The sequence below is a fragment of the Gaeumannomyces tritici genome (assembly GCF_000145635.1).
Source record: "Gaeumannomyces tritici R3-111a-1 unplaced genomic scaffold supercont2.3, whole genome shotgun sequence".
Lineage (NCBI taxonomy): Eukaryota > Fungi > Ascomycota > Sordariomycetes > Magnaporthales > Magnaporthaceae > Gaeumannomyces > Gaeumannomyces tritici.
Window position 1 is genome coordinate 5187810 of NW_008804547.1, and position 15022 is coordinate 5202831.

At 57.6% G+C, this 15022-nt stretch overlaps 4 protein-coding genes across 4 annotated transcripts; 2 read left to right on the top strand and 2 right to left on the bottom strand.

The window, feature by feature from the left end:
- Positions 1-1003: 1003 nt before the first annotated feature.
- On the top strand, positions 1004-1387 carry GGTG_06863 (hypothetical protein; the record flags this gene model as incomplete). Its single annotated transcript, XM_009224685.1, has 2 exons — positions 1004-1147; positions 1253-1387. The coding sequence occupies exons 1-2, from the start codon at positions 1076-1078 to the stop codon at positions 1385-1387; spliced, it is 207 nt and encodes a 68-aa protein (XP_009222949.1). The 5' UTR covers positions 1004-1075.
- Positions 1388-4426: 3039 nt separating this feature from the next.
- On the bottom strand, positions 4427-7562 carry GGTG_06864 (Ras-2). The gene is made up of 2 exons (XM_009224686.1): positions 6679-7562; positions 4427-6287 (listed from the first exon to the last, which is right to left on the bottom strand). Exons 1-2 carry the CDS (start codon positions 6781-6783, stop codon positions 5667-5669), a joined length of 726 nt encoding a protein of 241 aa, XP_009222950.1. The 5' UTR covers positions 6784-7562; the 3' UTR covers positions 4427-5666.
- A 61-nt stretch (positions 7563-7623) lies between these two features.
- GGTG_06865 (hypothetical protein) lies at positions 7624-7866 on the top strand (the record flags this gene model as incomplete). Its single annotated transcript, XM_009224687.1, has 1 exon — positions 7624-7866. One exon carries the CDS (start codon positions 7624-7626, stop codon positions 7864-7866), a length of 243 nt encoding a protein of 80 aa, XP_009222951.1.
- Positions 7867-12331: 4465 nt separating this feature from the next.
- GGTG_06866 (hypothetical protein) lies at positions 12332-14823 on the bottom strand. Its single transcript, XM_009224688.1, has 2 exons — positions 14087-14823; positions 12332-13340 (listed from the first exon to the last, which is right to left on the bottom strand). Exons 1-2 carry the CDS (start codon positions 14439-14441, stop codon positions 12442-12444), a joined length of 1254 nt encoding a protein of 417 aa, XP_009222952.1. The 5' UTR covers positions 14442-14823; the 3' UTR covers positions 12332-12441.
- Between the last annotated feature and the right edge of the window lie 199 nt (positions 14824-15022).

The following is a 15022-nucleotide window of genomic DNA, read 5'->3' on the forward strand; positions in this document are numbered from 1 at the left end:
CTTGGCCAAGTTGTTGACCAGATCATGTGGCGTTTGTGTTATGAGCCATCACAAAAAAAAAGGGGGCAAGCACTGGACTGCCATGGCCGCCGTGCCCAACAGAGTATCAATGTCGGCCATTTTGTAGGATAGCCAGGCCCGCGATGTTGCTGTCATGTCATGTGTGCACCCGCCAGATGACGGAGCTTGCTGTTGGAGGACTTTGAGCATGAGCATAGACGAGCCGATGGCAAGAAGGAGGTAGACACCCACTGGTCTTGGTGTCGTCGGCTCAGGGCCTTCAAGGCTGGCATGTGATATCCTCCCAACACCTACAAACAGCGGGCTTCCAAGCAGTCTGCGTGGTGGCGGTATAGGACCACCGTTTATTGGACTCTTGATATCATACTGGAGACCCATCCAGCATGAGACTCAGTCTGTCCTGATAGTATGCGAAATCTCGAGAAAAGGGACGTGGCTCGGATATCATGAAATGAATCATCGTCGCAAATACCGGACGAGAGTGACACCCGCCACCCCGGGCTGGACTCTGGTGGAGGCTCCGAGGCCTTTGTAAAAAAAAAACCAAAAAAAACCACAGATGGTATCTCTCTCATCTGCATTCCTCTGGAGGTGATGATTAGAGGTCGAGGGGTTTGTAATTTACGGCAAGATGCAAAACCGGGAGACTTCCAACATGTATCCAATGGCCCATAGTTTCCTAGTTCATGTGGCCCGGGACGGTCCGGCCGAAATAGAAAGCATGTCCGGCCCCGGGCCAGTGCGGTCTAGAACTGCGCAGACTCTCCCAAAGTGCCACGAGCATAGAGCATAACTTCCCCAAGCCAAGCCGGAAAATAACGTGGGATCTCCCAGCCTCGTAGGGCATTTCCACGTGATGGGGGGTTTTTTTTTCTTTTTTTCTTTCTCCTCCTCTCCGCTTTAGGTATAATACCGTCGATGATATGATAAAGAAGTAACACATATACCCCCTACCTTGAAACAAGTCGCCCTGTCATGGAGGGGAAGCTTGGGGTTTACACAGTACGGATGCCATGGCACACGCACACGCAGCGAAACGACCCAACTGGCGGACATGCAGGAGGAAGCGCAGTCATGCCGGCCAGTGGAAAAAGGCGCTGCCCCCCATGATCACGAAACCGACGAGGTATGTACATGAATATCGGTGGGGAGGGTCGCACGGCTAGCGGAATTTGAAGGGCGTGTGTGTGTGTGTGTGGCCTGACACAGGGCTCGTCCCTCTCCTACATAGGTACCTACCTATCTGGATCTGATGGAACGCAGCGCGCGATGCTACCTTGATAAGCGGCCCTCCGGGAGGCCTCGGGAGGAGGTGGTGGTGGATGACGCCTTGAACGGTTTATGCCGCGGGTCTCACGGCAAATAGGAATACGATATCCGACCATCTCACCCTGGATAGACAAGACCGCCCAGGAGAGCATCTCGGTAGGTACCTCGGTACGCAGGGGTTGGGTCTTGGAGCGGCCAACCACAGAGAGAGGGACACGACACGGAGAGGGCATGCATGCAAGTAAGAAAAACTGGTATTTCCGGTCATACACAAGCAAGCACGGTGAGCATGACAGAAGCACACTCGCTTTGTAATGCCGGTGGCATGGCACACGGCAAAGCGGATGTGGGATGTGGGTTGTTGGGTGGCAGCAGGTGTGCGGTCGCAGTTGCGGTTGCAGCGCTGTGCAGTGGGTGTTGGCAGCAAAAGCCCACAGGGTTCACTGAAGGATGAAATCAAATGCAACGCGGCAGGGCAGGGCCATGGGTGTCGAGGGGCGAGGGGTGTGTGTGTATGTGTGTGGCGTGCGCATGATAAACGGAAATAAAAAGGAACGAGATAAAATGGGGACCGGTGCCCAGCAGCAGGTGCTGGGACCCCAAAAGGGCGCATTATCAGTACCAGCCGGCAGACAGAGAACGTGGCTGTGGAGGCTCGACGTTGTACCGTACCAGAATGTCAGAGCCATGCAGAGACCAGGGAGGTGCAGCCGAGGAGGGATGGACGAAACAAAAAAGAAAATGGAAACACAACCCAGCCCGTCGGCCCTGCTGGTGGGTTTCCCAGGCCCAGAGCGGGCTGCCCCCGGTCGGTAAGTTCCCAAAGACGGACACCGAAGAGAGAGCCCAATCCCAAGAGTAGCGAGAAGGCCCAACCCAGCGTCAATGCCGTCCACGTGGGGCGAGGAATAAGAAGGAACCAAAGAAAAAGGGATAAGACAAGATACAAAAAAAAAAAAAAAAAAAGGACGACGGAATAACCTCACGAAACCGGGAATAAGAGCCCCCTGATTGGCATCCCTGCCATCCATCCATGCACCGACTGCAGATTGCCATCCATCGATGCGCTGTTGGCAGCAAGTGTCAGCACCCCTCATGAGAACAAGAAAAAAAAAAGAAAAGAAAAACACCGACGCCCGCTTTTGACGTGTGGGGGGGTAACGGGGAACATCACCCGCCTCTTCCGGGGCCACCGTCAGCCAGCTCCAGTAATCCGCATCGAGAGGCCCCAAGCAAAAAAAAAAAAAAGAGAAAAGGCCAAGGCTCACAGTTGTAATAAAACGAGAAAACGGGCGTAGCCGTCGGGCGGCGGGGGGCATTGTCCTCTTCTCTCTCTCCCCTAGGCGCATAACAGCGGTGTGTGCGATGCGCCGGGGGGTCCCGTTTTGCACATCCGAAAACCCCCGTCGGGTTATTTCCTTGCCCTCTTACTCCCCGAAGAGGAGAGCGGTCATCAAAACGCATGAATGAACGAATAAGAGTCGCAAGGGTTTTCGGGAGAAGGTTCTTTTGGATAAGGCAGCATGGGGGAGAGGAAGGAGAGAGCAAGGACGCAAGGCAGGGCAAGCACTCCGGGCAAGCGGAACGGTACCACGGATCAATTGAGATGGCGAGGGCACCGGTCGACCCCCCGGTAGGAACAAGGGGAAGACCGGCCGTGTCTCTCTTCCTTCGTATTTTTGTCCTTTCTTTTCCTTCTCCCTCCTTCTTTTTTTACTTTTCTTCTTCCCTCTCCCAAGGGGTCGGGGGACCACTTCGCGAGCGGCCGGACAAGGGGGGAGGGGGGAGGGGGGCGTGTGTGGGTGGGCGCTGAAGAGAACCTAGACGATGCTTGGCGCCGGCAACAGCAGTAGCGGCCGACGTGATGCGTTGCAAAAGGTAAGTTAAGCGGCAGTCAATCCGTCAGTCAGTCAGTCAGTTAGGCAGAAAGAATTAAAGACAAAAGACCACTGCTCCCAAATAATGTCATGCAGAGAAAGTTTCCGCACTAGGCGGGGCGGATTACAGGTAGGCAAACGACGCCCCCGTCTGGGAAAGCACGACGCCTTGCCCTGCCGCCACCCGTCGCATGTCGCATTCAGTTCTGCCCCCAAGTCATGGCCGTGTCCTCGGGTTCGCATTGCTGCAGCCTCAAGGCTGCGTCAGATTCGCCCTACTTACTTTCTGGGCCTTGTTCTCTCGCTTCTTATTCGGTCCAGTGTTTTTTTTTGTCTTGCCGATACTCTTTTTTTTGGCCCAAGGCCTGGGGTGTCCGAATGGGGAAAATATTTCGCAAAAGCGTTTTTGTTCCATTTTTTTTTTTGTCCGCGCGTACGATACACTCACGGGAAAAGTGATAAGCAACTCCACGAGAACACTCAACTCCGCTCTCAAGCACAAAACAAGGCGGACGGGCCGGGAACGCCCGGCATAATTGCAAGACGGACGCCCAAAGACCAACCCAGCGTGCCCAGCCTCCCCTTGGGGACGTGCTCATCAAACAAACACCTAACCCTCGTCCGGGGCACGAGCCTCTCTCCCTCGCTTCACCTATCCCTCGACAAGGCTGTGTGGGCGGTTGTGTGTTCCGGTGGCTAGGCACGTACGCATGCCATTCTGCACAGACGCCCATGTCGAGTACAAAAAAGAAAAGAAAAAAGCTACTTTCCGACCCTAGGTAGCAAGAAAACAAGCAACAACGGCGCAAAACGCAAACCACAAGCCAATCCTACCCTCTTGACTACGAAAATAAAACGTCACAACGTCAAATAAAATTAAAAAATGATTGCAAATAACGATCAGTGCGTCCCCCCTCCCCGGTCACCGTTTGTCACAGCGGCGGCAAGGCCAAGCCGCTAGGTTAATACGCGAGCCCTTTGCCCGATGCAGTTAGCCTAGTCGAAATGCTTGCCCCCTTTTCTGGCAACAGCCCCGGCCGCGCAGCCCGGGGTCGTCATCGTGGCCTTCATATTCTCGACAATCCATCAAAGGACTTGCTCTCGAATCCAGGCACATCGCCGACCGGTACCAGCGACATACCGAGGCAGGGCAAGTACCCAGTAACGGCCGCCGGCCATTCAAGCTCATCGGACCGAAGTTCCATGGCGCCGAGAAAAAAGCTTGCGATGCATGCTGATCACGTGAACCCAGCCGGAAATTTTTGCAGGAAATCATCGTATTGTCCCCGGCCTCCTCCCGCTTGTCGAAGCCATCATCTATAGTATACGGAACGTGCCCCTGATTGCATACCCACCGGCTTCCCCCATGCTGTCGAACAGAGATACGCCCGCATTGCAGACCGCTCGCTCCTTGTGCCCATGCTCCCTTGAGTTCCCGTGCCCTTCTGCCGCATGTAATGCAACCCCTGCCCGTCCAAGACCAAACCGCCTCCTGCAAGCAGTTCGCCACTGTGGTGGTGGTACCCAACAGCCGAGTAGCCCCCTGACGTCCTGCCCAACAGCCGCGACTAGGCAGAATCCATCAGGGCCTTGGGCGCGCTGCAGGGACGTTCCCGATCATGGACGAGGCAAGTGTTTCCCTAGTCAAAATGCAAAAGAACCAAAATGATATCGGCCAAGAAGAAATAAGGGTTGAAAAGTAGAAATAAGTAGCATGAGCGTAGTTATAGGGAAATAAGATGAAAAAAAAAAAGCGAGGTGGGGTAAGAAAAAAAGCGCAGTTGCAAGTTGGGTCACACAGCTGGAAGATAGGTCGCAGGTCGTGATAAAACATCCAGACTCCGAAAACACCAGGTAGCCAAGCCAGGTAGAAAACCGTTGCCATTCAAATTCTTTAAAGTTAAATATGGCATAAAATAAACCGTGTGGTCGACATCGGGGAAGATATTGGGTTAGATAGGTTGGTAGGTGAAAAGATGTCTGCGCCTGAAGTGAAAAGTGATGCCTCGCGTCGTAACTTTTATTGTGTTTTTGGTGGTATCGTACGCCATTCGTCGCCGGCCGTCAAGGCCAGAAAAATGCCATCGTCAACAGGTACCTCGCTTCCGGGCCGAGGATGGATCGGGAACGAGCAAGTGAGCTGCCGTGTCGATCGTTCGGAAGTCAAAGATGCGCGACAACCGAGACGATCCGAGCGTCTCGCCTCGTCGGCCATTTCTCGCAGAGACCGATGGGGGTTTGAAAGCCGGCCAGATCGGGGAAGAGACATCAAAGAATCCCGGAGCATGCGGCTTCGCCCGTTGGCACAGTCTAGCCCAGCTCAAAAGCCTTCTGGCCATCTGCCGTGATCCGAGGGCGAACAGGGCAGCCGTGGCCTTGAGTAGAGCGCCATTTCAGGTCCCACAACCACCCAAGACAGGTCCCCGGCCCAGGAGACGAATAGGTTCGCCGAGGCGAAGCGGCGTATTTGTGTCATATGGGCCATCGAGAGGGTATGAATCAAAGGATGACACACTTGATAGCCTGCTTTTTTGGCTTGTTCTCCTTGCCACGATGGGAGCCCCCTTTGTCGTAGCTGTCGTACCGGCTGCTCTTGGAGGTGTCGTTGGTCTTGGTGCGTCCGCCGCCGGGCATGGGCGGGCGGGCGGCCTGCTGGCGTTGCCGGCGCAGGATCCTGACAACGTCGTAAAATGCCTTCTCGACGTTTATACAGTTCTTGGCCGATGCCTCGACGAACTCACAGCCCAGCTCGCGCGCGAGAGCATGACCTTCTTGGGTCGACACCTCGCGCTCAGTCACACGATCGCTCTTGTTCCCCACCAGCATTATCGGCACAGGCGTCGGTACGTTGGGGTTGGACATAGGCGAGCCGGGGTATGAGGGTGACGAGGCGCACGACTCTTTTACCCTTTGGATCTGGTGGTGGAACCTCTTGATGCGTGAGAAGGACGACCGTGACGAGATGCTGTATACCAAGACGAAGCCCTCGCCGTCCCTTATCCACTGATCCCGCAGTGCCGTGTACTCCTCCTGACCGGCCGTATCGAGCACCTCGAGCATGCAGGCCTGGTCATCTATCACAACCTGTTTCCGATACGAGTCCTCAATCGTCGGGTCGTACTGCAGATTTCACTCGCCAGGTCAGCCGCCGCAATTATGTAGCCAACGATAGCCGCAGTAGAGGGGCAAACATGGAGAACATGAATAGAGGGGCCGATGGGCCGGGACGGATTTAAGTGGGAAGCACCGGGCCACAATGGAGCGAGCGCAGTTCGAGGGGCACGAGGGACTCAGCTGGCCTGTTTTGCCGCAATGACATCGACTGCTAGGGGCTTGTGAAGGTGTAGGTACTTGGAAGAACAGGCTGAGTCCGGAGTGGTTGATGATGTTGATGCTTGTGAGGTGATAGCTTCAGGGGGTGCCGGAGTAGAGAAAGTGACAGAAGCATACTGAAAGACGAAGCGGAAGAGTGGTCGAGACAAGACCAAAAAGAAAAAGATTGTCAACTCACGGTTTCGACGAAGTGTTGTAGACATAATTGGATAGTTAGAGCGGTTTTGCCAACACCGCCATCCCCTAGCACTACCAGCTTGTGAAGCTGCAACCTTCCAGTCATGGCGAAACTGAGGAGGGGAGCACCTGTATTGTCGAGACAGTGCAGTTGTTGGAGAGCGAGAGACGGAACGAGAGATGGCAGAGCGTGCGAAGATGAGGGGGCTCAGCAGGTCTGTCGACGGAAATAGGGAGGTTTGTTTAGGGAGGCGGCGGAACCCGTCGGGTGAGCCAGTCGTCTTGAGCTGCGTAGAGCGTCGGCGCCTTTCCGGGTTGCGTTGCAGGATGCTGTTTCGGCGGCAAGAAAAAGAGGCGGTTTCTTCGATTGACAGAGCTGATTCAGAGTTGGCTAGTAACACACACACACACACCACACACGTACACCCGATGGGAGCGAGTAGGCGCGAGGGCGGGTCGGTCGATGGCGAGCAGGCGAGATGGATCAGAGTGGGTTGGGGCGGCGGCGGCGTGTTGGAGCGAGGAGGGAGCTGCCAGTTGGGAGGGATGCACAACCAAGGCAACAGGAGAGAGGGAGGGAAATGATGACGAAAGGGAGTTGTGAATGCCCCGGGTCGGTTGGAGGGTTGCGGAACAATCAGAGTTTGTTGGTTGGAAGGGCAGAGCTAGCGACACAGGGCGATATGGCAGTGTGCCAAGAAGAAGGAGAGGATGGGCCTGGGACGAGAGCTGTGTTGTTGTGGTTATGGTTGGTGGTGGGAGAGCAGAGCAGGTGGTGGTGGAGGAGGCAGGCGATTGATGAGAGGCGGAGGTCGGCATGGCATGGCCCAATTGTGATTTCATTTGCGCAGAGGGAGGGAGGAGACCTGGTGGCATGGGACGCCCTTGCACCCTGCACAGAGCTCGAGTGGTGTCGGGCTCCTGACAGTGCACACGCTTAGCAGACATGCAGCGGGCCAAAGAGCGAGCGGGCCAAGCAATAATCGGGTCCGGCCAATGGGAGCGGGCACTGTGGGCGAACGAGTGGGCGTGCGACATGAAGCGAGCACCGCACTGCACCGCAACGAGCCTGATCGGCCGCACCCCATCGACGAGGGCACTGCAAGGAGCTGCCAGAGCCCGCCGCGCGGAGGACGGCAGGTGGTTCCAGGGCCAGTGTGCGAAGCCCCACCGCGGCACTGTGCTCTAAGGAGCACCTGGGCCCGACCGACGGGCGCACCTGCCTTCCGGCTTGCCCTTCTTGTTGCCTTTCAAGGGAGTCGCGATTGAAGCCCATGCAAATTGAGCTCCTTTATGCCCATAGTCGCGCCGACCCGATACGTCCTACACGTGGAGGCTGGCGACTGAAAATAGTTGTATTTGTGTTTTGGGCTTCTTGGGTTCAATCTAAATGCGCACTCTTTTTTTTTCTTTTTCCCTCGGACATCGCATTCTCACTCTCACACTAACAGGCGGAACTTGCCTACCACCTGGAGGTGGGAAGCTGCCCCTAGGTAGTATGTCCTAGTCGACAACGCCCTACCGCCCACCACTAAAGATTTGTCGTCTTTTTAGCTCGGGTAGATGTCCACCCACCCACCCGGCGCCCTGGTAGCCCTCGAGGCCCTCCCCACGCGCGAGGTGCTGCCTGCTATGCGCACAACGAGGACAAGCTGCACAGCGGCGAAAAGGCCGCGCGACCGAGACAATAGCATTGATCCAGATCGCGAATGGGAGGCCGCTGTCGTCGCAGTATCGTCGTGACTGGCTGGCTAAGTTCTGGTTAGATGATCGGTGTGCTGGTACCTACGGTAGGTACATGGCTCTAAGTACCTCCTGGAACGGCGAGTCGAGCTCCCTCTCGCGCAGTCATTTTAGTTGTCAGCTACCAAACACGGGCTAGACCCATTGGGCCTCCTCGATGGTATGTAAGGATATGAGGTGTCTCCTCTATGCGACCCTTCCCTCTGGCAGGTACAGTGCGTACACCTAGTGAATGAGGCAAGCGACCAGTCTGGATGGTGCCGTTGGAGCTCGCATTGAGGTAGCATTCTGAATCCCACCGTCACAGCGGCTTTGTTTCTTTCATTTTTCTTCGTTTCTTTTTTGCTCTTAGCGTCCCCAGGTATGGACGCCCCCAATCTTTTCCTCGCCGGTATCGATCCTCTTGTATGATAGAGGAAATGAGCGTTTCCCGGTCCCTAGACCCCCATTGAAACATCAGATGTGCGCAGCAGCGGCCCAGGGTAGAGTATTTGCTATTACCTACAATCAATGGGCCCGTCCACTGTACCTACAACGTTCCGCGCCGCAACAAGTCCCGGCCGACTGCTGCCAAGGGGACCGCCCTCTGCTAGGCGCACTAGGGTTGGTTGCCAAGGCTACATACACCTCGGAGCACAGAAATGCGTGCCTGGCAGAGGCAGAGGTACCTACCAGACCAGGTCTGCCTGGAACCAGGCACCCTCCCTAGGCCCTGGGTATGCTGTGGCTCCACCACACGCCTGGCTTGTCGGTAGCGTGATCTGGACCACACGTTCCAGGTTTCGTTTCTCTTTGCTTCTCCAGTTTTTTCGGCTTGTTTTCCCTCCATTCCTCTCTCTTGCCGGTCCTGTTTATTTTCCTCGCTTGCATCATCAACCAGGACGACAGGCTGCGGCGGCGGGGACCTAGACAACAGTCGGCCAGGTCACGGAGCCGCTACCCTCTTCCTCTCTCTCTCCCACCCCCCAGAAGCAAGCAAGGCTTTCCCATGTGATCGAAGTTGGGGTGCAGAGAACTCTGGGACTTGGAAGAGAAAGCACGGACGCAGAGCGGGATCAGTCCAAGCGAGCCGGCCCAATGGGTGGGCGCACGCACACGTCGGGCGCCTGTGGGCTGGTTCGCAGTGTGTGTGGCGGTTCAATTGGAACAGGAAAAATAGATGGGATTGTGCACAGATCAGCTGCTGGAGGCGGCGTACAAAGCACGGGCCAGTAGGCAAAAACAAAAGCAGGAGCGGACGGGCCTATCGATGGTCCGTGGGGGGGGATTGGCAGTCAGGGCCAACTCGCCCGACAATTGACAAACAGAAAGTTGCGCGCCTGCCTGCTGTTGCTGGCTGTGCGGGGTCAGGCCCGTGCCGGAAATTCCCACGCAAACGGCGCACGCACTTGGACCGTGCGTCCTACCCGCCCCCCAGCTTATGCACAGTACCTGTAGGCGGGTGGGTTTGGGTGCTACGTACAGTACAGCACAGTACAATTGTCGTGCGCGAGTAGGGGGGAGGGAGTCGGAGGGAGTCGGCAGGCCGGGTTTTCTGCGCCGCGATGATTACTCCAGGCGCGTTGCTAGCTGTTTGGATGAGCGGCGCGAGGTGCGTGCGTGCATAGGTAGGTAGGTAATGTAGACAGACGGATGAATACCAAAGGTAGGTACATGTAAGCCGCGAGGGCGCGTGCCGATCTGGAGAAAGAAAGGATGATTGGCAGCCTCGGTTGGCGCGCCTCGGCGGCGGCGGCTCAAGCCCCAACGGACTGGGCGTTTTTCTCTCCCTCTCTCTCTCTTTTTCTTCTAAGGCTTATCATCGAATCAACTGGCCCTCTTTCCAAATCATGTTCCTCGTTTTTTTTTTTGGCACCTTCCTTTAGCCGTACGACCTCGTCTGGCACAGAAAGACCGGGGCCTGGGTTCGATGGCAGCTGGCTGGCGGCATCCCGATCCGAGGCGCGCACCGGCACAACGTGGGCGGGCTAGCAAACTGGGCTAGGGGGGGGGGGGGGGGGGGTGTGGGTGAGCCTGGAGCCCTGCCCCGGAGCTCACTCCGATTCCCTCGCGCAATGGCCGCGGCCCCCTCTCAAGAAGAAAAAAAAAGAAGAACAAAAGGTGATACCCCTGGAAAACGGGCCTGAGGGGCCAGCAATTCGTCGGGTTTTCTTCCGCCTTGAACAGAGAGGAGTCGCGCCGCGACCATTCCTCCCATGCAAGGGGGGAACAACGTTCTCTTCCGTATGGAGCAGGACCGGCGGGCTTTCCTAGGGCACGACGATATGCAGCACGGAGGTGTCAGGCAAAAGTTTTCGCCGTGGGGCAGGTCGCTCCCGAGGTGAGGCAGGGGGCCGGGGTATGCCACGACCAATAGCAACGCATAAAAGCTCATAAATCCACATATTTTTACAGCACTAGACTTGTAATTGACTCTGGAAAATGTATAAGCTAGGCCTTATTTGGTAGGAGCTGAACACGCACCCTGGTCGATACATGCCCCACGGCGAAAACTTTTGCTGAGACCGCAGCTTGGCGTCTGAATGACGGGTCGAAACTGGCCGCCGCCGCACCCAAAGCCTTCGGTAAACAGAAAGAGACCGACGCATTCTTTGCATCTGCCGTCGCTTGTCTCGCTGTTCCCTTCCTAACTTATTCAGGTGCATATGGTGTGTTGGAGTGAGTGCGTCGCTCTCCCTCTTCTCTCTCACTTTTTGGGAGAGAGAGTGGGCGTGTGGAACCGTCGGAACCCCGGGATGCAAGAGGCCGTTGGTGCTGGTGCCGTGTGCTCCTTCTGGGCTTGTTCTTGCCAGGATTTGCAAGCGTGCAATTTAGACTCCTTCCCTGGGGAGGCTGTCTGGTACCCTTCTGCGTTCCGCCGTTGGTTCTTCCGACGAGAACCGTGGTCTTGGGAGGGTTTCCGGTTCCCACACGACAGGGGCAGAAAACGAAAGGACACAAAGCAAGGGCTTGCGTCCTTCAAAAGATGTAACAAAACACAGCCCGGTAACACAGTCAACAGTTCCCCCCCCCTCACAGTTTGCTACATGAAATGGCCAGGCGCTACGCGTTCGGTGACCTCTCGATTCGACCCGTCACAAAAAAAAGCTGCCGCGACGCCCATCGCGAATCAGACCCTGCCCTCGCCCTCCACCGCATCGGCGACCAGATCACTCCAAAGATTGGGGAGAGGTGGTTGGCTAGGTGGTTTACCTACGTGCCCTACCCAAACGATACGAGCCGGGCGGGGGCGGCTAAAAGGGAGGGAGGCATGGTGCTAGCGCCTGGCCGGAAGCGAGGCCGGCCACCTTTTCGCTTTCGCGCCCTTGCAACAGGCCACCAGGATTTCCATGTCAGAGTGAGCCCCAACAGTCCTGCCGCCCATCCTTCTTCTCTGCCTCCAAAAAAAAAAAAAAAACCGGTAGGGGGCGTGACGAAGCGGCAGTTCTGGTCGAGGTGTGTGCGCTCTCGCTGCTGGTAAACCCACCAACCTCCTCCTTCCCCCGACTCCGGCGTCGGGTCTGTTCCGGCCAGGGCGGAGAGAAGGCCAACTTGCGCCAGGTCCAGCTTGTCAAACGTTTCCGCATCCATGGCGTGGGGGCCCGTGTTCCACTTGGTTCGTTCTTCAGCCACGAAGGAGATGAATGAATGCAAAAGGCCTACTAGTATGCCCATGCACAGGCCTAGCCAACCGCCACCAGTTGCCTCGGCCTGGCTGGCCTCGATGTCAAGTGACGGCGCCAAGGGCCCCCGATCGGCCTTGTAACACACGTCGGACCTATCCAAAGTCCGCCTCCTCGCACTACCCAACCGTCGTGCCGTCCTGCTTGAGGTCTGATACAAACGACCAGGCCGATGCGGCACCAACCTGGCAGCATCGGCTGGTTCCGGGTGGGGTAGGGCTGGTGGCGCGTTTGAGCAATCAGAAAATCGCTGCTTGTGGTCATAATGTGCCTGTGATATAATGCTATCAAACGAGGGAAACAACCCCCGCAAAAATGACTATGGTAAAGAGCTAACGAGGACAGCCTGCCCGCCCGCCCTAAATCGGCACAGGCGTGCCCTCGCCGAGGAGGCTCACGAGCGACGCCAGCTCGATATTGCCCCCGCTGAGCACGAGGCCGAGGTCCCAGCCGTCGGGGCCGGCCTCGCGCTCGACCATGGCGCGGAAGTCCTCGTTGAAGAGCGCGACGGCGAGTCCGACGGCGGCGCTGGGCTCGACGACGAGCTTGAAGCGCTCGAGCACGAGCCGGAGCGCGGCCCGGATCTCGTCCTCGGTGACGCTGTATATGCGCTCGACGAGCCGGCGCTCGTACATGACGGACCACGGCAGGGCGCCGACGGGCGCGCGCAGGCCGTCGGCGATGGTCAGCGATTTCACGGCCGTGACGCGCACGCCCGTCTCGAAGGACCGCTTGGTGTCGTCGGCGCCCTCGAACTCGGGCTCGGCGCCGAAGACGCGCACGCCCGTGCCCTCGTACGACAGCGCCACGCCCGAGAGCATGCCGCCGCCGCTGCAGGGCGCCATGATGGCGTCCAGGGCGTTCTTCTTGCCCACCGGGCGCCGGTACGGCCCGTCGGTTTCCGCCGGTCTGGGGATGAAGTCACCGCCCCCACCCCTGCCGCCTCCTCCTCCGCCTCCTCCTCCTCCTCCGCCGGCCATGAGGCTCGCGACCTGCTCCTGCATCTCGAGCCCCAGCGTGCCCTGGCCCAGGATGATGTCCGGGTGGTCGTAGGGCGGTACGTAGCGGCCGCCCGTCTCGGCCACGACACGCGCCGCCACCTCCTCGCGCTCCTGCGACGTGCTGCCGCTGAAGTAGACGGTGGCGCCCAGCGCGCGCGTCGACTCGATCTTGACGCGCGGCGTGATGGTCGGCATCACGATGTGCGCCGGGATCCCCGCCGTGCGCGCCGCGAGCGCGATGGCCTGTGCGTGGTTACCTGCCAGGGCAAGGGGGTTTCTCTTTTCAGTCTAGAACCTTTATGGTTTGGTCTATACCAGCCCAGACGGGCATTTTGCCCAGGTGGGGATTTTGTCCGGAACAAAAAAAAAACGAAACCAAAATGACACCACTGGGGATCCCGTCTCACCATCAGACCACCACTGGCACCCTACCACCTGGCTTTCAGATTGCCGGGAAACCAGGCCGATATTGCCACGCGCAAACGCGGCGCGTACAGTGTGAGCGGGTGCTGCAGTCCGGGGGTGAAGGGGATTCGGCCGGAAAGGTCCGCAGTAAGCGACCCTCGCCTTGTTTCTCTTTTCCAGCATAGATAATCTCCACGCCAGACCAGCCCTTGGCAAAGTTGGGGAAAGCGTGGGTGGGTGACATGGTGGGTGTGAGGGAGGAGGGGCACGCGCCCCCGCATGTCCGGCTCAGGCCAGAAAAGGAAACGGAATCATGGGCGCGCACATACAGGGTAGGGGGGGTGTGCGTGTGCGAGTGTTCCGGGTCGCTTCATATCAGCTGGAAGCGGCAGGGTCGCTTAACCTCTGGCGAGTCAACGTGCTCGCGGCCGACATGACCGGTGAGTGAAGGAGTCGAGGGACAGGGTGAGATTGCGGTGTGCATGATATAATCTTAGGTCGCATGTAGGTACCAAGGGAAGTGATGGAGTGGGAGTCTGTGATGGATGGATGGAACGTGACGTGTGATACAAAAAAAAAAAAAAAAAAACTAACTCACCAGAGCTCGCCGTCACCAACCCGTTCCTCTTCCCCTCGCCCTCGAGCCAGCCGGGCACCAGCTTGAGCCTCTCGAGCGCGTGGAAGGCGCCGCGGGCCTTGAAGGCGCCGATGCGCTGCATGTTCTCGCACTTGAACCACAGCCGCATTCTCGGCCGGGCCGGCTCGCGGGGCCCGCCACTTCCGTCGGCCGCCTCGGCCCATCGCGTGCCCGCTAGCTCCCGCGGCCGCGACGCCAGCGCCGTCAGCGTCGCATTGGTCAGCACGGGCGTCCGGTGCACGAACGGCCTGATGACCTCGTGCGCCGCCTGCACCGACTCGCGCGTGAGGGGGAGGCAGGTTGATGGGTCCGCCATTGCTAGGGAGGAGGAGGAGGGAGTCTTTTTGCGTTTTTGCGTTTTTGCGTTTTTGCGTTTTTGATGCTTGTCCTTTTTTGGTCTTTTGGCCCTCTTTCTTACCCCCTGGTTGGCGTAGAGTTGTCGGGCCTCGCACTTGTTGAAGAGGGATTTTGATGAATGTAACAGAAGGCTGCATGCAGCTCGCCCCGGCTTTCTCAGAGTGTCGATTGACCGGAAAGAAGGCCGCTTTAATACGAAGCCAAACCTCGCGGCAACTTACTCTCGAACCACGCACCACCTGCCATGTCTGTCATTGGTCGGCTTTTTATGCCGTCTTGTGACTCGCGAGTTGCCGAACACTCGGCCTTGTCAGCTCCAGAGCCCGAACTGTGAAACTGCTTCGTTTTCAACATGGCGGCTTTCCGGGTGCGTAACTTCAACGGCGATGCGGGCGCTTGGCCGACGGGTGGCCCTGCAGCGAAGATGGCCACTCGGCGTTCCAAGAATTCGCCGCCGAGTGTGGGGGACGGTCCCCCCCTTTTTTTTGCTGCTTAGTATATGATCGGTAAGCCGCCCGGATGCATGTAAGTCGGGTAAAT